General features: G+C 36.3%; 3 protein-coding genes across 5 annotated transcripts; all 3 read right to left on the bottom strand.

Annotated features, from left to right (window-relative positions):
• Positions 1 to 11,114: 11,114 nt before the first annotated feature.
• Positions 11,115 to 13,146, bottom strand: LOC122006730. Of its 2 annotated transcripts, none has more exons than XM_042562330.1 (2): positions 13,037 to 13,146; positions 11,115 to 12,687 (listed from the first exon to the last, which is right to left on the bottom strand). In XM_042562330.1, exon 2 carries the CDS (start codon positions 12,619 to 12,621, stop codon positions 11,554 to 11,556), a length of 1,068 nt encoding a protein of 355 aa, XP_042418264.1. In that variant the 5' UTR covers positions 12,622 to 12,687; positions 13,037 to 13,146; the 3' UTR covers positions 11,115 to 11,553. The 2 variants fall into 2 exon arrangements, with proteins under 2 accessions (XP_042418264.1, XP_042418265.1); XM_042562331.1 differs by having other exon boundaries at positions 11,115 to 12,730; positions 13,037 to 13,070.
• A 5,563-nt stretch (positions 13,147 to 18,709) lies between these two features.
• Positions 18,710 to 19,933, bottom strand: LOC122004025 (LOB domain-containing protein 25-like). Its single transcript, XM_042558977.1, has 2 exons — positions 19,896 to 19,933; positions 18,710 to 19,483 (listed from the first exon to the last, which is right to left on the bottom strand). The coding sequence occupies exon 2, from the start codon at positions 19,440 to 19,442 to the stop codon at positions 18,795 to 18,797; it is 648 nt and encodes a 215-aa protein (XP_042414911.1). The 5' UTR covers positions 19,443 to 19,483; positions 19,896 to 19,933; the 3' UTR covers positions 18,710 to 18,794.
• Positions 19,934 to 21,335: 1,402 nt separating this feature from the next.
• On the bottom strand, positions 21,336 to 23,270 carry LOC122006729 (myb family transcription factor EFM-like). 2 transcript variants are annotated; one of them, XM_042562328.1, is made up of 5 exons: positions 22,978 to 23,270; positions 22,637 to 22,869; positions 22,176 to 22,554; positions 21,997 to 22,073; positions 21,336 to 21,805 (listed from the first exon to the last, which is right to left on the bottom strand). In XM_042562328.1, the coding sequence occupies exons 1-5, from the start codon at positions 23,180 to 23,182 to the stop codon at positions 21,524 to 21,526; spliced, it is 1,176 nt and encodes a 391-aa protein (XP_042418262.1). In that variant the 5' UTR covers positions 23,183 to 23,270; the 3' UTR covers positions 21,336 to 21,523. The 2 variants fall into 2 exon arrangements, with proteins under 2 accessions (XP_042418262.1, XP_042418263.1); XM_042562329.1 differs by having other exon boundaries at positions 21,997 to 22,070.
• Positions 23,271 to 23,537: the final 267 nt, after the last annotated feature.

Genomic DNA, 23,537 nt, shown 5'->3' with positions numbered 1-23,537 from the left:
CAGCGGAAGAGCCTACTGATTCGATTGCTTGCTCCTCTTCGTTTCTTAACCTCCCTCGATCATGGAAGTCGAAGATGCTTTCTCCCACGACGGGGCGGCGATGGATCCCTTCCCCGCAGCAGCAGAAAGGTTAGTCTTGGATCCCATCAAATCTAATTGAATTTTGATCATGATCTACTTTTAAAATCAACCAACGAAGTTGAATCACCCAGTTGTTCTCATTTCTCTTCTTAATTTCTTGGTCTTTTCCCTTCTCATGGGTGGATCTTTAGGAGTAAGGGTTTTTTTAGTGCAGATTATGGCATGTTGCCATTGCCGATATCCTACTCTCATTACCTGAAACCTAGTTGTTTAATAACCTCTGTTCAACACGGCATCTGGATGTATTAGTTATCACGCAAGGATTGAAGCATATCAGTATTGAATCTAGTGTTTTAGTGTTGTTGTTAGAGCTAGTCTACTACCATTGACTGTCATCAGGATCATTTGTGAGTTTTGCCAGGCTTTCAGAACTTCTAGGAGTGAAACTGTACTAGTCTCAGCACTCTTGCATCAATGGAGTTCCATTGGACCATTGCGCAACTAGGGCAATGCAGAACTCCATATTCTCAGAGGCATGCTTACAACAGATTCAAAAGTCTAGTTACAGGCAAACTATGTTGTTCATCTAACGAGTGCAAATTGTTGCTTTTCTTGTTGACGATATAGTGCCAACTCTCAAATCCTGTTGATAGAAATATAAATTTTGGTTTGATTTAACATCTTCTTGGCGTGTTTTACTTGCGGTTATTCTTTTAAATGAAAAGGATGAAGATTCGTGATGAGTTCCGAGTCTTCAACCAAATATATCCACTGTTTAAGGACATTGGGTAGTGGGACTTCCAGGCTTGTCCCAATACTCTTGCAATCGGTAATTGCGGAAGTCATATACATTAGATGTAGTAAAAAGGTGATTCGTTCATCTCCAGCCCCCATCAATCTATCCCTAGGTTCACATGGAGAAGGTAAATTATGAATGACTACTAGTCATTAGTATAGTGTGGCCAAGGTATGAGTGAAGGCATGCTCGAACACGCGGGGTTTCGACCTCATGACCTAATATGACAACATTTCATGCCTCAATCATCGCACCGTCCCGAGGAGACCGTGAAAGTCATATTAGAGCATCTATAAGATCTTTGGAGAGGATACAAATATCCTAGAAATTAATGAACAAAACTTTTTGTCCGGTAATTTCTATTTTTGATTTTTAAAAAAGTAAAATGAGTTGTACACCTCAAGGCTGCATCATAGCACATGCCTAGCACGTGAGTGGGCTGACAACAAGGGTCCACCCATGTTGTAACTTTTTCTTTATTTTTTTTTTAAAAAGTATTTTTCAAATTCAATGTGTTTATCTATGTTTACATTGGATTTCAATTGACTTCATGCCTCAATCACCGCACCATCTTAAGGCGACCACGAAAGTTATATTAGAGCATCTACAAGATATTTGGAGAGGATATTTCTCCAAATATCCCTAGAAATTATTGAGCAAAGCTTTTTGTCCGGTGATTTATATTTTTTTTTAAAAAAAAAAAAGAAAAATGAGGTGTGCACCTCACGGCTGCATCATAGTGCATGCATAGCACGTGAGTGGGCTGACAGCAGGGGCCCACTCGCGCTTCAGCTTTTTCTTTATTTTTTATTTTTTAAATTCAATATATTTATCTATATTTACATTGATTTTCAATTGAGCAATGTTGCCAAATGGAAAAGTTTGTGAATGTTGCTAACATTCAATTTTGAAACATTAGGCAACATTCATTTTTTTATATATATACATCATGTTTTTCATTATCAAAATTGTATCAATTATAACTTATTTCATCCATCTTTCTACAGCCAAAAATAGTATTACCAAAAATTTGGAGAGAAATGATAATCATTATTTTAGGGATTTGTTAAACTCTCCAAATATCGATGAAAATTTAATTGGAGAAAATTCTTAAGTTCGTCCTAATCTATAACATCCTCAATTCCATTATCACACAACTCTAACATAATTTCTAATCTTTTCCATACACATCACCATATTATCATAATTTTTAAAGTTATCCAAAATGTTCAAATAGAAACCCTCAAGCTCCGATTTATATATGTCCCTTGAAATATTGGCAAAGTAGCCAATATTTCATGCAAACTTCATTTCATGGAATTAATCAGTTTCAATTATTGGGGATTCAATCAAATGAATCGAGAAGGGTTAGTGTGCAAGTGACAGTGATAATTGATAGAAACACCTCATGCAGTCCTCGATTCATAATTTTTTCATTCTCATCAAAAATAAGGATTGATAATATTATATTCGATCAAGCAATTGAGACGGACAACGAATAAAATGGAGATCATAGAAAATGAACAGTGTGGACAATCACATATGATAAGCTCTTTACAACAATCTACACAATCATTAACGGATAAGGGAACTAATCAAGATAAGTGGAAATGAGTGAATCTTTTTGGAAATGAGTGGTGACATACTACAATACCAATCAAGATAAGGGAACTAAAAAGATATCTGCGGATAAATCAAAATCACATTGAGCTTCGGTGAAAAAAAATCGTGAATAGATATAATGGAATCTACAATTAATAGTACAATGATCGACCAAGCGTATGGAGTGATGAGGATTTGATGGTGTTGGCTCATGAAGAATACAATAGTACTTTTAAATATACTTTTCAATATGAACATGTGTGGAGGATTGTGAAAGACAGTTCAGTATACGCTTCTCAATCCTCAAGACCTTGGATATAAAGAAAGCAAGGACATCAGAATCATTAAGTGAAAATACAAAACTCTTCTATCCTAACACAACTGTTAATGTGGATGATAGAGAAATATGATCTCGTCTAATAGGATAGAAGGAAGCAAAGAGGAAAGTTAAAGAAAGAGTGGTCGTAATTGATGAATTGAGTCAGGTTGTGCAACAGTTAGTAGCACATTTGGAGGAGTGTAATAAAATAAGAAAGTGGATCAACTTATCCTAACACATCTCATAATGGACACACGAGGCATGACACATGAATGACTTCAGAACCATCTAGAAATATGTGGCTAGTTGAAGAAAATATTGATTATGTAGTGGATCTGTTTGTTTTATTAATTTAATGTTGTTGCAATTTTTATGGTTTGTCATTTCTGTGCTTTATTAACTTAATTTATTAGTATATGGGTAATCTATTTTTCGATTATTAATGTTATATATAAACTAACTTAATATGGTTGATTGTGCACTACCATCATGAATCTTCATCGAGATATGATGCTACATGGCTCATTGTGTATTCGAAAATGTTTTCCATGTTAGTTTCATTAGAATCTCGAGATATTTGGGAACAAATGAAGAGTTTAGTGTGCCAAAGAGAATAATAGAAGTGGTGTGGAGAATTGTGCGTGCTTCATCTCCTACTTATATATAAATTTTATAACGACTAGTTTGTATATAACATTAATAATCAAAAAGTGAATTACACAAATACTAAAACACATGACATAAAAATAGAAATTACAAATCACATTAAGTTAATAAAATATAGAAAGACGAATCATAGAAATTATAAACCACATTAAGTTAATCAAATATAGAAAGACGAACCATAGAAATTATAAACCACATTAAGTTAAAACAAACAAATCACATGTTCAATTTTTTCTACTCGCATATCACTAGATAGTTTTAAAGTTGTTCATCTATCATACCTCATGTGTTCATTACGAGATGTGCTTGGATGAGTTGGTTCACCTTCTTAGTTTATTATACTCCTCCAAATATGCTACTAATGGTTGCACAGCTTGACTCAATTTATCAATTAGGACAACTCTTTCGTTGTCTTTCCTCTTTGCTTCCTTCTATCCCATTAAACGAGATCAGATTTCTCTATCATCCACATTAACAGTTGTGTTATGATTAGAAGAGTTTGTATATGCACTTAATAATTTTAATGTCCTTGCTTTCTTTATAGCATGTTGCCCTGAGGATTGAGAAGCGTACATCGGACTGTCTTTCGCAATCCTCCACACATGTTCATATTGGAAAGTATATTTAAAAGTACTATTGTATTCTTCATAAGCTCGTACCATCAAATCCTCATCACTTCATCCGCTTGGTCAATCATTGCACTATTAATTGTAGATTCCATTATATCTATTCATGATCTTTTTCACCGAAGCCCAATGTGATTTTGCTGTATCCATATATATCTTTTTAGTTGCCTTATCTCAATTGGTATTATAGTATGTCACCACCCGTTTTCAAAAAGACTCATTCTTTTGAGCATTATTAACTATTGGATCTTTACTCATGATTATATAGGTTACTGTAAGAACTTTATCATCTGTTACTATTCATCTGCTATGATCTCCATCTGATTCGTTGCCCATTTCGATTGCTTGATCGAGCATAATATTATCAAGCCCTATTTCTGATGAGAATGAAGAAAATTATGAATCGAGGATTGCATGAGATGTTTCTATCCCTTATCATTATCACTTGCATAACACTAACCATGTTCGATTCATTTGATTGAATCCCTGATGATTGAAGCAGATTGATTCAATGAGATAGAGCTTGTATGAAATATTAGTTACTTTGTCAATATTCTAAGGACATATATAAAATGGAATAGGAGGGTCACTAGTTGAAAATTTTAGATAATTTTTAAAATTATAATAATATGATGATGGATATGAAAAATGATAGGTGAGTGTTGTGTGATAAACAAAAATTCAAGATGGTGTAGATTAAGACTAACTCGAGAATGTTCTCTAATTGAATTTTCGTGAATATTTACTAAAATAATGATTGAAATTTTGATCCATTTCTCTTCAAATTTTCAGTAATAGTATTTTTTTCAGTAATAGTATTTTTTTTTTTTTTTTTTGGTAGAAAGATGAATGAAATAAGTTAAAACTGATAAAATTTTGGTAATGAAAAACAATGATGTATATATAGAAAAAAATTGAGCGTTAACCAGGTTCACAAATTTTTCCATTTGACAATGTTGGTCAATTGAAAATCAATTAAAATGTTGATATATACATTGAATTTCAAAAAAAAAAAAAATCAGTCAAAATCCTGATGCCAACCCTTCAACTGATGATCTACCGGATGCATCTCCTGAGCATGAAACTCATTCTGTAGCAGAGAATGAGCAAGAGTCACCTGACAATAAGAAGGCCATGCATCATAATGAAACAAAGCAAACACGATACTACCTTCAACTAGTGCCTGCAGCGGCAGTTCTACGTCACCAACAAAGCTCGCAGAGGCAATGTTTGACAGGCTTAAAAATGTTTACGAGAATGAGCATACTTCTCTAGCTGTTGTAGCTGCGACTTAAGGTGCTGCACTTAAGGATATCAAACCAGTTGTCACTGAGGTACCCAGTCTAGACAAGTTTTTGGTGAAGCACATTTCGAAATTAGACGAGAAGTTCAAGAAGCAAAGCTAAATAGTGCTTCACTAGAGGACAAGAGAATGCTAGGAACAATGAAGAATGAGGATGTTGAAAGGAAGTTATTTAATAAAGATGAACCAGTTATCAATGAAATACCCAGTCTAGATAAACTTCTGGTAAAACATGTCTCAAAATTCGAAAGACAAGTCGAAAATGGGAAGAGTGTAGAATTAAATCTGGATATTAAAATCCAAAATGAAAACATGAAAACTAAATCTACTAGCGTTGCACCGTCATGTGGCAGCATCCCGACTCAAGAAGGAGATGAATGCAACAAAGAGAACAAAAATCAGCTTCCTGCAACTGTATGCACAAAACAGATGATTTCAAGTTAAATGAGCTAAAATTGAGGTTTTAAACATCACCATTCTAGTCAGTTTAGATCAGATCTTGGTAAAGCATGTGTCTAGATTTGCGAAGGAGAAACAGGCACTGAAAGTAACTGAAGTTGTAAGAATGGAAACAAAACCAAACAGCAGTCTGAACAACTAGGAAACTTAGATGAAATCCTGGTAAAACATCGATCAAAGTTGGAGAAAACCAAGCTGTCTGCAACCCAAGAGTCAGTAGACTATTTCAAGTGCAAAACTAGCAGAGAAGCAAGGGAGGAGTTGGAAGCAGCATGGGGTGGCTTGAATTTGGGGAATTCCATGCAACCCCATCTATCGAGGATTGAATGAGAAAAGATACATTTAACTTTTCAGGTTATACAAGAGCCTATTTACCTGTCAAATTACACCTTCTTGGCCTGTAGGCTGCTTGGAGGAAGGCTGAGGAAGAAGAACATATGCGAAATGGGGCAATGTATCTAAGAATTGTTGGAGATTAGATTATTTGTCTGCCAGAGAAAATACTTATCTAAAAGCTTTTTAGCTTGAAGGATTTCATGTATCTGAGCATCCTTTGCCTGGTGTGATAACTAGGAATTGGTGTAACATCAGAAAGATGAATATCATAAAAGTCGTCTGATACTTTCTTTAAAGGATTATGGAGAAGATTGTAAGTTACTGTTGAAGGATGCTGCTGCTAAATAAGTTTTATCTGGCTAGGTTTTTCCATAAGATTTGAGTGAAGTGCTGATGAAGAAGTTAGAGCCTATTTTAGTCCACTTTTAGTTCTTCCCGTGAACAAAACGTATAAAATTAGTGAAAGTTATCAGCTAGAGAATTATTAGTTCCTTTTATATGTTCCCAATTGATTTGTAATCCTCTATTAATGATAGTATCAACAAACTTAATTTTTGGATCCTAATCCTTTTCTAGTTTCTTTCATTTGCTGACTATATTTGGCCATGACTTCACAATCTATTCTATAGTGATTTCCTGCTTGCTACATAGAAATAGCACAAAAGCATCAAGACAGTAAATAACTACTAAGATTTCATAATCTAATGAAATAAGGTGTCATTTTTCTTTATATTTTCTAATCTAATTGCATAAAGATTCAGAAGTCTTAGGATCATATTTAGATAGTTTTCTAAATAAAGCTCCACCCCATTCCAATTCGCATCCATCTGTCTCTACAACTAAGTAGTCAGAATGTAGTCAAAATCAAGGTGTAACATAAGCACTAGGAGTTGTTTTACCATAGTTTTGATCTATATCCCGCTGGTTAACATATCTTTGTTCGGTTGCTGAAGTTTTATTATACATAGCACCACTTTTTTTTTCTATATTTTTCAGGTATGGTCTTGCATAATTTAAAAGTCCTAGGATAGATCGAAGGGTTTTTATATCCTCCGTCTTGCCAGGAACGTCAAGTAATTTGGTAGAGATGTGAGCTTAGAGAAGGAAATTTTTCATATGAAGATGTACATAGTATTCTTCCTTGGTTTTGGAAAATACTAATACATCATCTATGTAAACACAAGTAAATGAATATATCCCTCAAAAGATATCATCCATATTTCTTTGGAAGATTTGAGGGGCTACTTTAAGTCCAAATAACATGACTAGTCATTCGAAGTGTCCTTTAGGACAAGAGAATGCACTTCATTCTATAGAGTTTGGATGCATTTTGGCTTACCAAAATCTAGATTTCATATCAAATTTAGAGTACCATTTTGAATTCTGAATTTTGTTAAGTATTTGGTCTTTGTCTGGTATTTTTTATAACTATCTTCATGATAATTGTCATTTAGGCGTTTATAATTAATCATTCTAGACTGTCCTCTTTTCGGTTCAGCTCTTTTGTTAACGATAAAAGTAGGGTTCTAGACAGACCTTTGTATAACACCAAGGCTTAATAATTGATTGATGTGCATTGTAGATTCATCTCTTTCCAATTAGTATATTTTAAATCTTGTACTTTAATAGTGAGGTCGGGATTAATAATGTTTAATTTGCAATATATCTTATCTCTTTCCCACTATTTCATTAGATTTTCTCCTATAATTTCTAAGTTTTCGAGCCTACAGGTTAAGGAGTCGAAGGTTTCCTGAGTTTTGATCAGGTTTAATAAGTAGGATTTACAAAATCTTGAGGAACATCAGTGTCCTGATTATTTAACAGATCCTCATGAAGAGGACTTTCACAGCCAAGTAAAACTAGATTTCAAGATCCTTGTTTTCAAGATCCTGTCTTTACTGGAACAACTTTCTGTTGGGTTGGTTGGGTTACAACTTTTGTAGGAGGAAGAATGGTTAGTAGAGAATTAGAGAAAGTGCACAAAGAAATGTTTCATGACAACAAAAGCTAATGCAAGGATAATTAGGGCAATCACATAGATTCATATGACATGAAATAGCCAACCAAAATTGTCAGAAGGATAAAATGAATAAGCAAAGCTTTCCAGGTTCCTAAGAAGAAGTATATGGTAGAGCACCATGAAGTCGACTCAATATACATAAATGATGAAGTTCCACAAGTAAATTTGTATCTTATCTTCTTTTCATATTTTTTTTATCCAAGTAGTCAGACCCTAAAGGATGTATATGGTAGAGCACCATGAAGTCGACCCAATATACATAAATGATGAAGTTCCACGAGTAAATTTGTATCTTTTCTTCTTTTTCATATTTTTTTATCCAAGTAGTCAGAACGCAGAGGTGCCTTCAGTCTAGTCCCTATATGCAAAATCCATGTGAAGAGCCATCAAATTTGCTTCTTTAAATCTTGAATGGTCACTAGCAACTGTCGAAATTAAGCAAAGTCAGATCCAATGGTTAAACCAAGAGTCTTCATATGAATCTGGGTGAAGGATCCCTTCGTTCTAGTTTTGTTCATCTTCCATTGGCAAAATAGAAACATGTAGTAACATATAGAAGACCTTACATTATATCACTTCACAACATTAAACATAATCATATATTAAACATGTTAAATATTGTAGAATCAATATTACAGGATGATCCAAAAAAAAATAAACAAAAGTCCAGATTTACATTTAGATCACTTTTGTTGAAGTGCACAAGATTTGCACATGTGCTTGAAACTTGATACAAAGTACACAAAATATACACATCAGTTCTTTTTAAGTAGAGCATGAACTAACAAGTAAATGTACATGAAACAGGTGCAACAAAATAAATTGTACAACTTGTAGCAAAGAGAATGTGTCCTATGAAAAACATAAACATCCAAAGCAGGGATGAGAGATCTTACCCGATCGCAAAAGGGGACTAAATATTTATATGAAGACTTCTATTCCATGAAGACTTCATCCAACACCAAACTATAGAATTCAACTGCTTAGGCAATTCCATGTAGATATATCAAAGACCATCCATAAATTGTATTTTGAAACTATGTCAGAATAACCAAATGCTAAATAAGATTTAATTTTCAAGGACCCGACCAATAAAGATACATATAGTGGCTATCTATTTAGAAAATGTCAAACATTAATGTGCAATAACATCACTAACCTTTCTATTTGATTTGAGTTCTTCAAATTCCTTATTTCTTATAGGTGAATACTTTATGGGCCATAGAATTTCCTATTTTAGTGCATATTCCAATCACATAATTATACTATTATGCCTATGCAGCAAGGCAACTATACATATTTTAGTGCATATTAGAATGAGATAACAACTAAACTTTGACAGTATAAGACAATACAATTCAATTCTTATGCTCGAGTTCAGTTCGTAATGAAATTAAAGAGTTCGCGAATAGCTCAAGCTTGAGCTCGGCTAGTTAAACAAGCTTGAGTTCGAGCTCGTTAGGCACATAATCGAGCTCGAATTTGAGCTCGTGGAAATCAACTACATATCAAGAAAATTACCTATAAAAATGAATACATAACATGCAAATGAAAGCCATGACTTGTAGTCAAGATTACAATAAACTGCCCACAAGCAAGATTACAATAAAATTGTTATCCATGCCAATGACATTACAACAGAACTCATGGTTTCAGTTCAGAATCAAATACAAATATACAATAATGACGACAAAAGAATGGATCTGAACCAAAAAACATCAATTGGTCAAACACTTGAACTCTACAATCAAACAATGCAAAAAAGTCGTGCAAACCACAAAAGAGAATGGAGATCAGGGATTGTAAGTGTTGGACTAGTGGGGATTCGATTTGGAGATCAGGGATTGGACATTTGCTACAAGACTGTTGGTCTCTCATGAGAGTTTCTTTGCAAGCGACGACAACGACAAGGACGAGGCGACAAGAGTTTCTCAGGAGACTCTCGATCTTCCGAGGGTCGGCGGCAATGGCGTCAGCGAGGCGGCAGATGGGTAGGCTAGGGTTTGGCGATAGCAAACCGTGCACAGATGAGAGAACAACTTTAATTGGTTGAATTTTGAAACAATCTCAGCCATTGGATTGAGAGAGTAGGCTGAGATCAATCTCAGTCATTGGTTCAATTTTGTCTTTATAACTTCTCTTTTGGAATTTGGAAGGTGATATTTAAATGAGCCTCTTAACGAACATGTTCACGAGTCTCTTAACGAACACATTTGTGAGCCTCTAAATGAACATGTTCATGAGCTCACAAATAAAATATTATGAAGCTCAAGCTCGGCTCGATAATGTATTTGAGCTTGAAATCAAGCTCGAGCTTGGCGCTTTAACTTAATCAAACGAACTGTTTTCAAACCGAGACCCGAATAGTTTGCCAACGGCTTGGCTCATTTATACCCCTTTATTGACATTCACATTACCTTAATTTATTTTAAATGTCCACTTCAAATATACTCCATAAATAACTAGTCAATATGCGCTTAGCCTGCATTCTGCCACTGCTTGCCTAAAAGTTTGCCTGAAGGAATTTGATCTACAAATACTCATTGCAACATTAATACTTGATCCATTTTCTTTCAAATCCACGATGTTGTTTAGATCTAGCCTTCATTAAACATCTGTCATGTCATGCTAATGTAGTAACGATGCTCATGAAATACTTACGATGATCTGCATTTAATTTAATGCAGAGTTTGTTAAAACAGCTTGCTACATATATCCTTATTATCTCCTCTATTTTCAAGATTAACTCACTGAACTATTTTGTAGGCATCTTTTAACAGTTTCATATCTTGAACTATGTAATTGAAATGAATTACTTGGACAGTTTGGCAACGGCAAGGAGTTATCAGAATACCCTTAAAGTATAATGGTAAACCAGTGGAACCATGTTTCTAGAAGAATAGAACTGCAGTGAATAGCCTGCCTTCATTAATTTAGAACAGAATGCCTCGGTATAGTTTCAAAAATGAAACAACAGGTGGAAACTAATATATCATTTACAAGCATAGCCCATTCTCAGAAATGACTATGAACTTAAAATTCCTTTCGAAATTGAAATTTTTACAGCCTAATTCGACAAGGATGTAAGATCCATCACAAGAAATTGGCAGATTTAGAATGATCAAACCTGTGAAGTTGTAGGTGTATGCCATTATCCTTTATGCCATATTCCATGAAGCTTGGTGTATAAATAATTCAGACGCCTTGAATTTCTCTTTTTCATTCTTGGAAATATAATAGACGCATATTATTGCTTCACAAAGTTTAAAGAGGAATTGGATCCTCAAATTGTATTCTCCAGGAATCACCATGAGAACGTAACTACGACCATACACAGGTCAGATTTCAATCTTCTGAAAAATGAAAGCAGATTTTCTCAAGCTGTAGGGGCCGATCACCTCCAAGTAAATCAGGATTCATTTCCATTGCTAATCGGAAATCATGCGATGAAGCATAATAGCACCCGTTTGATGTTTGTGTTGGATCCAATTGCCAAAAACCTTTCATGTTAGGCAAAATACTTCCGTGTGCACGATATATCCTATTCGAACTACGCCTAGCCCTAGCAAGGTTCATGCAAGGTCTGATCAACCTTCTCAGGAATGCATCCATCCCATGATTTAACGCATTGGCACAATCAACTGACAACCCAAGGCCTCCAACCTCCAACTTCCTCTCCAACCAAACCCTCAAGGCCCTCGAATCTGGTAGTTCAGAAGTATGATGACAGCTATTGAGTTTATTTGACTGCACACCTCGAAAGCTCGACGAGAAGCCACCAGAAAAAGATTTACAAGAACGATCACCAGCAGTTGCTAGAATGCCTAGCGGAGGCCTCAGAGGACTTCTACTCTGGACACTCGGGCTACATCGATATTGATCAACCTCTTCCCCATCCTCCACAGATGTTAGTGCTTTGCTGCCAATAGATATCAACTCTAGGGCACTTTGCTGCTCTCTTGACCTCTGTAAATCACAAGAATTAGTGACTTCTTGAACATGTCCTGGAGGAATTTTTCCATAAGGCCCGAGTAGGCTAGATCGCTCGGCTAATCTTCTATCCCTACTGCTTATGGATGATCTTCCCCTTCGAGGTGATGGAGGAACGGTTTCACCAATGCTGGAAAGTTTTGATGTACGCGAATTTCCTGTGAGTGTCTCTCTACTAGGTGGAGCAAGTGAGAGACAAACATTGCTGAGGATCGATCTGATGAACAAATTATGGAGGGCAATGTTTTCTTTGCCAATAATACTATAACACAATTTCTCAAACTCCAACTTGCTGAGTCTCAGGTTGAGTAATCTCTTGAGGTTATAAAAGTACTTCTCAGCTCGTTGGCAGCCAAGCTTCCTAAACAGCTGAGATTTCAGCTCAGCGGTATCGATTCGGGAGAACTGCTTGCAAGTTGACATTTTGACCTCTTAAACGTTGAGCAAAAACGCAAGCACAACTCAAATCCTGATGGGGGAAGATCAAAGCTGCACAGAATGTAGTAGATTATCAAATGGGGGAAGATCAAAGCTGCACAGAATGTAGTAGATTATGAAATGGGGGAAAATTGCAATAGCAAAGCGCGCTAGGATTGAAATTGAGATTAATAAAGAGCAGAGACGATCAAGGAGAAGAGGGGTCGATTACGGATTGACTAAGCGGCTTCAAAACCCTAGATTAATCTAAATCACTCAAGATTTCAAGGATGGAGCTCGGATTGCACAAGAACCCTACCGGAAACACGAACGGCGGACCAAAGCAATCAAAAAAGAGAAAACAACAGAAAATCGAAGTGCGACTGAGAGGATTAAGCGAATGGAAGTATAAAAATCCAACCTTGAAGACGGAGATCTTGTGGATTTCGCACTCGATCGCCGAAATTGGGGTAAAAAGTTACAGAATTTGGCCCCCTTTTCTTAATTATGTGTAGGCAATTTTTCAGAAAGTTACCTAACTATTTCATAAATGTTAAAACCCTCCTTTCTTATTTAGATTATATAAATTGGTTCATTGTTGCAAGAGTATACAAATTCAATCACACTTGAATATGATTTCAAAATTTATTTTTAAAGGTACAATGCTTTCAAATTAAAAGTTTTATGTATACATCATTGAGATTTTAATTGACATTTTGGGTGGGTGTATATATATAAATATTATACAATGACAAATATCATGTTCATAATTTTAAATAGGTAAAATTTATTTGCTCTATCAATAAGATGATTTAACCACATTTTAAAAAATAACAATTCACTCTTCATACCGGGCAAAAATAAAAAAGATGCTCCAGATTTTACAATTCAAAAAAATCTAATGGAAGTTACTCCCATGATTTTATCCCAAAATTATCTTTTTGACCCAGTGTTATTGTAAAAATTATGGTGAGCTTAAAATTTAGAATTTATACTGTGTAGAAGCTATCCATACAACATGTTTAGTGTGAGTTTGAGATTTAGGATTTAGAATTTAGGATATCTGAACAATATTATATCAAAACAACTTCTACGACTATTTTTAAATTATTTTGATGAAGTTTAAATAATTTTAACAAAATTAGTAAATAGTATTTTGATATAATAGTATCCAGATATCTTAAATCATAAATCTTAAACCATAAACTTACACTAAACATGTTGTAGCAACTACTAGGTAGCTTCTACACGTTATAGTAGCTACTGAGTACTAGTATACATTGTAGCAGCCACTAGGTAGCTTCTACATATTATAATAGCTACCGAGTATTAGTACACGTTGTAGCACCCACTAGGTAGCTTCTACACGTAATAGTAGCTACCGAGTACTGGTTAGGTAGCTTCTACACATTATAGTAGCTACCGAGTACTGGTTCACATTGTAGCAGCTACCAAGTAGCTTCTATACGTTATAGTAGCTACCGAGTACTGGTGCATGTTATAGCAGCTACTGGAAAACTTCTACATGATATAAATCTTAAATCATAAATTCATCCTAAACACATTGTAATAGTTGTAGGAGCTATATATCAAGTAGCTTCTATACGTTGTGAGGCTACTGTATAGCTTCTATACGTTGTGCAGTTACTGTATAGCTTCTATATGATAAAAATCTTAAATCTTAATCTCAAATTCACTCTAAACACGTTGTAGTAGCTGTTGGATAGCTTCTACACGTTATAGTAGTTGCTCGATAGCTGCTAGACATTGTAGAAGCTATCCGATAACTTCTACAACAATATTAAGTCAAAAGATAATTTCGGGATAAAATCATGAGAGTGGTGCCCATTTAATTTTTTTAGAAAAAGGGACACTATATTTTTTTTAATTTGAAGCACCTTTTTGATTTTTACCCTAACTATTATATATTAACAAAGATAATAATACAACTTTCAGAAGTATAAATAAAAAAAAAAGAATTGGAATAATTAACATTTATAAAAAAGAATTATCTAATGGATTACATTGATTTAGGGAAGAAAAAAAAATGAAGATGACATCTCTTTCTAGTTACGAAAGAGAAAGAATCATGTGCAACTCACCCCACCTGCCACATGCTCGGTCAGGATGTTGTGATTTACCTCCCTCGTGATAACCTTGAGTTGGGTGCGGCGGAGGCGCTGGGGGCGAGTGATTTCGCCTTTTTGCCACAAAAGAGAAAGAATCCTAGCAAGGCTCCCAGGGGCATGGTGCGATGGTAAAAAGTAGAATGTGCAACGAGGGTTCAAACCACTTGTGATGTTGGATTGCGCTTCCTAGATTTACTCTGATCGGTGGGAAATTTTCATTGGATCGAATCGGTCATCTTCAAAATTAGTCAGTTTATAGAGTTAGATATCTAAATTAATAAAAATTGCGCGTCTAATATTAGAGTAGATAAATGAGTGTTTTGAGAATTTTTGGTAGAGAATAAAACCACCATGAGTTCATCTATATTGGTAAAAATTGTCTGATTCAGCCGCAAATGGATAACTGGAACAATTCGACATTTGAGTCCGACTTTTCTAGTTGAACCAGCTTGTCTAGTCTAGTCGCTATACTGTCTTTAATGAAAAAGTATTATTATTCAAAGTAGCATATATTGCTATTCACATATAACTTAATTCTAATAAGTACAAATTACCTGAGCAGACATTTTTCTCAACTGAGTTCTAGCCTTCAGATCAAGATCAAATTCTCCAAAAACCTACATGTAGAATAAAATCTATTCTACGACATTCTTGAAAGTAACTGACATATCATAAGCAAATTGAATAATTTTAGCCACAAAATTCAAGTTTGGCAAAGAACTCACTGTTGTAACCAGTTGCTCAATCTTCATTGCATCAAGTAGCCAATTGTTTCTCTAATGAATACACAAGAAAAGTAGAAGGTTTCTTTCTAGGTGAATAAGAGACGAATTCCAAAACATATAATAGAAATTTGTTCATAATACACATCAAGTACTCACCTTCATGTGTTTTGAAAATTTACTTCCAAGAAGTTTTTCCACATATCTTAGCTATAAAATTGATGTAGGTCTTAGAAAAGAGTATAGTATGTGTGAAAGATATCAATTTAGAAAATTTAAAGCAAAGACAGAAATCAAAGCTGTAAAATTTGCTTCCAAGTTAACACCCTTGGAATTTGGTACTTCTTTGAAATCTTTGCAAAAACTTCTTCTGAAGTGCCGTTCTAGAGAGAAATGTCATACTCAGTATCATTTAGATGCATTTAGAAAAAAAAAAGTAATGTTCAGCAAACACAGACAAAAAAAATACCTCAATGTACAAGAAAAGATCTTCAAGAAACTCTTCTTCACTAGTTATATTTTTATACTTGTGTTGCTTCCATTATTAGATTCCTTAGAAAGCTTCTTGAATTTCTCAGATGGTTGAATTTTTAGTGAGTCGACTGATGTACAAGACTTTTCTTCAGTGAACTCATGGAGTCAGTTGATATGAAAAAGAAGGGCTAAAACTTCTGCAGTAGTCACGCAGAGAGATTGATCCTCCTTTTCCATTAGGGGGTAGAGGAATGAAATTAATCTGTGTCATTTAAGTGTTAAAGTTAAGAACAACTATATGTAAACATATAAATTGGCAAAAGAAAAATTGCTCGTTATAATGTTTACCCTTTCCAATTTGTAGGATGAATTCTCCATTCAACGTAAGAAGAAATGCCCAAGCAGACAGTACTGCAGATAACACAGCAGGACGAGCTTCACTAAGGTGATCCTACATTTTATTAATTAGAATGTTATAAATTAATGAACTAAATAAAACAAACCGATAAATTTATATCCAATTATTCATACAGACGATATGGTTGCTGCATACGGTAGATTTAGGATAGAAAATCTCCCATGTAAAATTCATGGAACCTTGCAGTTCATTGGATCCATTGCACCAAAAGAGATGACCATTGCAATGCATTGTAATACCTACAAGAATATAAGATAGGTATCAAGCATAAGTTGGCATATAAACATCAAAAACTAATACTTTCATACGAGTATCTTGACTGTTTTGGAATTGTTTCTTTCATCATTTCATGCAAAGAATCCCTGCAGTCAATATTAATTGACTGCCAGCAGTCCTGTATATGTAAACATCATTTACTTTTATCCATAAACAAGAAGAAAAAGAATAATTAAAGGAAGATATGGATAAGTACAAACCTATGAGACGACAAGCTAAATGAGATTCAAACGTTGTTCCCTTTCTAATTAATTTTAAGGACCAATATGACAATGTGATGTACCTAATAGAAAAAGAAAGGCAAATCAGGGTAATAATAATTTGTGGAAGAAAGAAATGGAATATAAACTTCATTAGCAGGGTTGTCAAAATCAGAATATGTAAGAAACTAGGAGCATCTTACTTGTTTTCTGTAAATTCAGTGAGTACATTGTCCTCTCCTATGCCTCAACAAGCTTCTCCAAAGCTCTCTTTCTATTTGACCCCCTAGCAAACAATTTCAGAAATGGTTGCAAAATGAATTTTCAAGGATTCTGTAACCTTAAGGAATTCTGCTCTCTCTCCATCAATGCATCACAGATCATCCAATGGTTCAAGAAAGAAGAAAGTTCCAAGAAGTGGTCGCACTGAGTTTTATAAACAAATTCAATAGACAGACTACTCCATTGATAAACTTGGCTATGCATTCAGAAATCTTACCTCTCGAGGCTTAAATCCTCTATGTACTTGCTATAATGTGAGAGGCTGGGGGAGGGAGCAGAAGCATCAGCTGCAGCAACAGCAGGGCGATCAAAATGATCATCCACTTCGACCGGCGAATCAAGATCACACGGATTGCCCCTCACCGACAGCCTACGCTCTTCACCAATCGCCTCAGTTGGATCGAAGGCAGCCCCGAGTAAGAAACATAATCGAGCTGTTCCCGGAACCCCAAACCAAACAAGGGTTTGACAAATCACTCACCGAGCCTTTCTTGAGATTTGCTTCCCCGAAAGAACGTCTCCTGCCGCCCGAACGCTTTGCTCCGCGGATTCAAATTCCCTGACGACGGTGAAACAAACAATACGATCATAGTTGATGGAATCGAAGTTCGTTTGAAAAGAAAAGGGGAATGCGATCTGAAATCTTGAAGAAGAACAAGGATCTACTTACTTCTGCCCATCTCAACTGACGAAAGATCAAGAACCTGTCTGGCGATTGCTTCTAGAAACCAAGAACAGGGTTAATTTAAAGACGGCTATTTATAGATCAATCAAATAAATACCGTTACAAAATTTTAAGGTTTAAACAACTTACATTAAATTGTCTTAAAAATCCTCAATCACAACTTAAATTTTGCATGCAATCCACGTATTTAAAAAAAATATATTTTCATTTTAAAGTTTTATTTATTTCATCATCTAATTTTTTCTAAAAAGGTTAAAAAAATGAGATATAATTTCTTATAAATTTAGCATATTTAAATTTAAATCGAATATATTTTTTTATCAAATTTAACATGACTTTTTTTTCGATTGAATATCATTTAAAAGGAATCTAATATATTTTTAGATTATTTTTAACATTTGCATGTAAAGTTTAAAGTTTAAGCTGTGATTGACAATTTTAAAATGATTTTTCCTTTGACTTCCCCATTCCAATTAGTTAACCATAAAAGTAAAATTAAATTCCTAAAATTTTGGATGGATACTTTATCATCCTTCAATCCATATAAATAGAAAAATTGATGATCTGAATTGTCTCCATTTCTATTTCTTGTATATATCGATCGAATCCTTTTGAAAAAATTCTTCCGATTCTCTATTTACTTCAATTAATTAAACAAAAGGATGAATTGTTTATATTATTTGCCTTATCTTCAGTACTCGATCTGTTTACATGATAGAACCATAAACTAGCTTCTATAAGCATCAAAATCGTTTACTTAAGAAAAAAAATTCACAGATAATTAATGTTACTCTCCTAATTAACAACTATAAACTTAACTAAACACTTTTGTTCATGGCTTTCAATCTTAATTTGCCTTGATCAGAGAAACAATTAATCAAATTTAATTGCAGATGAAACCAACCACGTCAATCTAAATTAATATAATTAATCTGTCCAATTGTAACAGTGAATTATATATATATAAATGAACATGGTTATTGCACTAATCAGCTAATTTAAACCTTCCCTAACTCTTAATTGCTCCATTCCAAACTGCCATTCAATCTGCTCCTGCTCCGGCGCCGGGAAAGTAACCAGCTGCCGCCCTCCGGCCATCGCCCTGTCGTCGTATGCTTGATGACGATGCAGCTGAGAGAGGCCAATGCCGGCGCTAACGTTGGGGTTCGTCATCTCCGTGAACGGCGAAACGGCGGCGGCGGCGGCGGCGGCGTGGAGGGGGCGGTGTTGGAGCTGGTGGCGGTGTTGTTGGAGGTGGAGATGGTTGTGGGGGAATAACATGGAGGGCGCGTAGGCGGCCGCGGGGCCGAGGAAGGTGGCGAGCTCCTTCCTGGCCTCGGCGAGGCTGCGCTGGATCTCGGCGAGGCGGCGCTGGAGGAGGCAGATGTGCCCGACGCATCCGTGGACCGGGTCTTGGATGCGCGCCTCGGCCTCGTAGGTGAGCGACGCCACGGCGTCCTCCCGCCGTCCGGGGGCGACGTCCTTCAGCAGCTTCCCGACGTTGCTGGCGCCGAACACCCGGTGCACGCTGGCGAACTTCTCCGGGTGTTCCGCCGGGAAGTACGGCGCGAAGATGCACTCCGACGTGCACTTCCGGCGCAGCAGCTTGCACGCCGCGCACGGCGACGACGAGCTAGACATCGCCGCCGATGTCCCGATCAACGGATCGATCAATCAATCGCCTAATTAATAACACACACAAAAAAAAATATACAGCAAAAGAAATATGAAAATTTTGATCAAAGAGAAGAACTTGAAAACAAAAAAAAGCTGCTGGAGATTAGGGTTTTCTAACATCATCATGTTCTTTATAAAAAAACAATGATATATATGGAGCTATATCTAGGGTTAGGGTTTTCATTAGCTCACTGCAAAATTTGGTATGATTTCTAGTGGATTTATATAGCAGACGTCTAGATCTCATGGATCCAAAACAAAATATTTGGCTTAGATTCCAACTCAATTTTTGATCCTTTCAATCACATATATAAATATGTGTATCATGATATTTTAAAATCCGTGAAAAAGTATGCAATATAATTAAAAGAAGAGGAGAAGAGGAAGAACAAGGAGAAAATTAGGGTTTGTTGTCACCTTATTTGTTCGCCAAATTTGGAGAGGTAGGGTTTCAGATCTCCAACAGCTATATGGAGAAAGAAGAAGATGAGCTTGAACTTTTATATTTAGAAAACATTTTAATATTTTAAACATTTTTTCATTAAAAATAGATAATTTTTATCCTTTTTTTTTTCATTTATTAGCTATTGATAATATATGATGTCGACTAATTCATTACTGGTGGGTAGATAAGTTTTGGATCAAAATTATTTTAAGTGTAGATGCTCATTTTTGTATAATTGTAATAGAAAATTTATATAATATTTAATGTATATATATATTCTCGTTTGAACGTAATAAAATAATATATACATATATAGAAGGAAATCAAATAAAATTATTTTAGAAATACAAAGTTTCTAGCTCTTATAATAAACAAAAAAGAGCTCAAAAAGAATTTGATAACCTAGTTTGCAAATATAACCAAATTAATAATTAATTTGTTTCGCGAGATTATTCATCCAAGATTGGTCCATACTGTAACGTCGATTATATTTGGTTGATGCACGTTGCAATCATTGATTAATTGGGACAATCACAGGTCTTGGAAGATGTCTCATGTATATTTGGTATTTTTTTACCACATCAAAAATACTCTTTCTATACAACAATTAAATTAAAAAATTGAAATTTAATTTGGGAGGAGAAATTATAAGGGTAATTGTATTAACTATTAAGTTGGATATTTAAAAATAAAATAAAATAAAATTTTTGCCTAGTGAGCTCTAATTCTCGTGAGGATTTTATTGAATAAGCGAAGGGGAAAGAGTTTGTAATGCTAGCGGAGGATTTTAAGCAACTTTTATGCATAAAACATTTAACTCTCGTGAAACAAAAGGATAGGTCAATAGGTTGGATCGAGTTTTCTTGGGACCTCGACAAATGCTTCTTTCGTAATAAGGATGGCAACCCCTCTATTCTCTTAGTCACTAATGTTACTAATTATTGCGTTGTATAATTTGCATACTTATGTTAGTTCTCATCGGTGTTTCTAAGTAGAGAGCACTCATGGTTATACCCGAGAGACTCGAGATAAGAGGAGTTAGGAAGAGATGCAAGAGGACGAAGATGGTAGCATCGAATTAGATAGCTTTGTTGATAGGGATTATTTACAATTGTTTTTTTCTTTTAGCTTTTGCAAATTAATTAAACCTTGATAAGTTTAGGTGCCATATAAATCAAGTGGGTGATTTGATGTTCTACCGCATGAACATCGATCAAGCCACCAACTTAATTGTCAAATATCAATAAGAGCGATATTTTACATTAGAAATAACATTTTCTCCATTCAAAATAAGATCCATAAATATCAATAAATACTCTTCAAAACAATATCGTTATACATATTCAATTTGAGTTCTTCCTAGTAAAATGGTAAACTCGTGATTTTTTTTTCTCTTGATGCAAAACAAAAAATTTGGGCAAAATCGGTCTCCTTTTTCCTCATAATTTTGTTCCAAATATCCGAAGGCCTCTTCTCTTGCCTACATTTTATCGACAAAACACTCAAAACTCTATACAAATGCACAACAATTAATACACCTATAGCAATCCTCTCTTGAAACTGTGACACCTCTCAGATTTCTAAGTTTCAGCTGTAAACTTCACTGATCAGGACATCCATTTGAAGCTTCTCTCGAACTTCCCATCATCTTCCAGGCAGCTATCTCCTCCGGCCGCGCCACCGCTGCCACGCCGGAGATGGCTAGCTGAAGGGGGCTTTGAGGAGAGCCAGATTGGGAAACAGAAACACAAGCAGTGCTCTGGTGTGTTGAGGGGTTGCTGCAGTTCTCAGAATGCATCCAGAGGTCTCTCAAGAACACAACTGGCTTATTTGTGCCAGCTGATGAACCGTAAGGCACCTTTCTTGTATGTAATCTATATTTCTGGAGAAGGAACAAGAATGCAGAATTAGCAGATAAAATTTTGAAAAAAAAAAGGAAATTGTCAAAATATTCCCGAAGTTGGTCTAAAATGGAGGTTGTTTTGACATTAACAAACTGTTAGGTGGCAATTTGAAGAATCTGTCCGACAAAAATGGAGGCTTTGAGGAAAGCGTGTTGAAGACGGAAGCTACCTGGAGGTGGCTTTTCACTTCGTCGTTGGTGAGTCCATCGACTTTCATGAGTTCTCTGATCTGCTTTGGAGTCGCTGCTGCATCATGATCAGCTCGTAATCAGAGGTGGAATTGTTTCCTCGCTCAAATAGAGGGGAGAAAAATGGTAGTTTTGTTCATTAATGATCTAAAAATCTAACCTTGAGAACCACCGAGTTTCTGGAGAGCGAGGACGAAGCGGCGGTGAAGCTCCGGCGACCAGCACCGCCTCGTCTTCCTCGGCGGATGTTGCAGCTGCAAGCTAAGGTGCGCGCCGCTCGTCAGCGATGGGGCTCTCCCGGCTCGCTTGGTGCGGCCGGAGCCACTGTCGGAGTGGTCGTCGGCCGTGGAAGAGACAGAGAAAGCAGAGCTCTTTACGGCGGCGGATGACAGAAGAGAGAAATCAGGCGGCGGCGTTGTGGACTTCGATGCCTCCTTTGAGCTCTTAAACGGCAAGAATCCGGCCCCAAAATAGTGCCTTTTGGACTCCGAGCAAACGTTCTCCTCCTTCTCCTCGGAGAGATCTGATCTTCCATTTCTCTGCTACCAACATCGAATTATTGTTCGCTTTAAAAAAATCATCAAATCGGCGAAAATACCGCTCAAAATTACTCTTTTGTACCTCATCCGTGACGCTTTTGCCATCATCATCGACCTTGTCATCGGCGGTAGAATTAGAACTCCATAGCTGGGCAGAGCTCATCCAGTGCCTCTTCTCCTTGCAGTCTACTTCAAGCTTCAACCCATCCGCACCCTGCTCTTCGCACTCACTCCTAATGGGTATGAATTCTTGGAAGCCGTGCGTGAATCGCTCTCCCAGGCAGCGTTCAAGCTCCTTCTTCAACATCTCAATCACTGCTTCGAAGAACAAATCGGCATCAGAAACCATGAAAAATTCAAAATTTCAACTGAAATTTCCGCCTAGGTATTAAAACTCAAAAAGGGGAAAACAAAACTAGGTACCTTCGGTGAGGAGGAACATGCAAATGGGGAGCTCGCGCTTGAAAACCTCGATCTTTTTCCTCTCATCCACCAAGCTCCGCACGGACTCCTCCAACTTCGCCACCCCGCCGTCGACGGCCGCCGCAACCTCCTTGAGGAAGCCACCGGCAGTCCTGGTAGCAAATAGCTTGAGGTCCAGTCCGATCTCCGTCGCCGCCGATCCCATCTCCCGTCACCACCTCCACTCTTCTTCCTCGCTGCCGATCTCTACGAGCACGAGGGCGACGACGGAGAGAGAGGGGGACGTCCATTTTATATGCAGGAGAAAGCGAACGGTCGAACCGGAAACGAAGAAACGGACCGGATGCGACGAGCCGTTTGCGTTTGTAACATGTTACAATGGGGCGAAACGAAACCGGCACCCGGCGGCGAGATACCGCTTCCGCTGCGCGGTGGCCCGTCTCGCCGATATGACAATATGTCGGATTCCGAATCCAACGCACAGGTAAAATGAATATAACATAATTATAATTCTAAGATTTGCATGAAAATTTATATTTTATTGATTTAATTGAAACCTT

This window comes from Zingiber officinale, chromosome 7B (genome assembly GCF_018446385.1).
Source record: "Zingiber officinale cultivar Zhangliang chromosome 7B, Zo_v1.1, whole genome shotgun sequence".
NCBI lineage: Eukaryota > Viridiplantae > Streptophyta > Magnoliopsida > Zingiberales > Zingiberaceae > Zingiber > Zingiber officinale.
The sequence above is the reverse complement of the archived record's forward strand: the minus strand, read 5'-3'. Positions and strand labels throughout refer to the sequence as shown.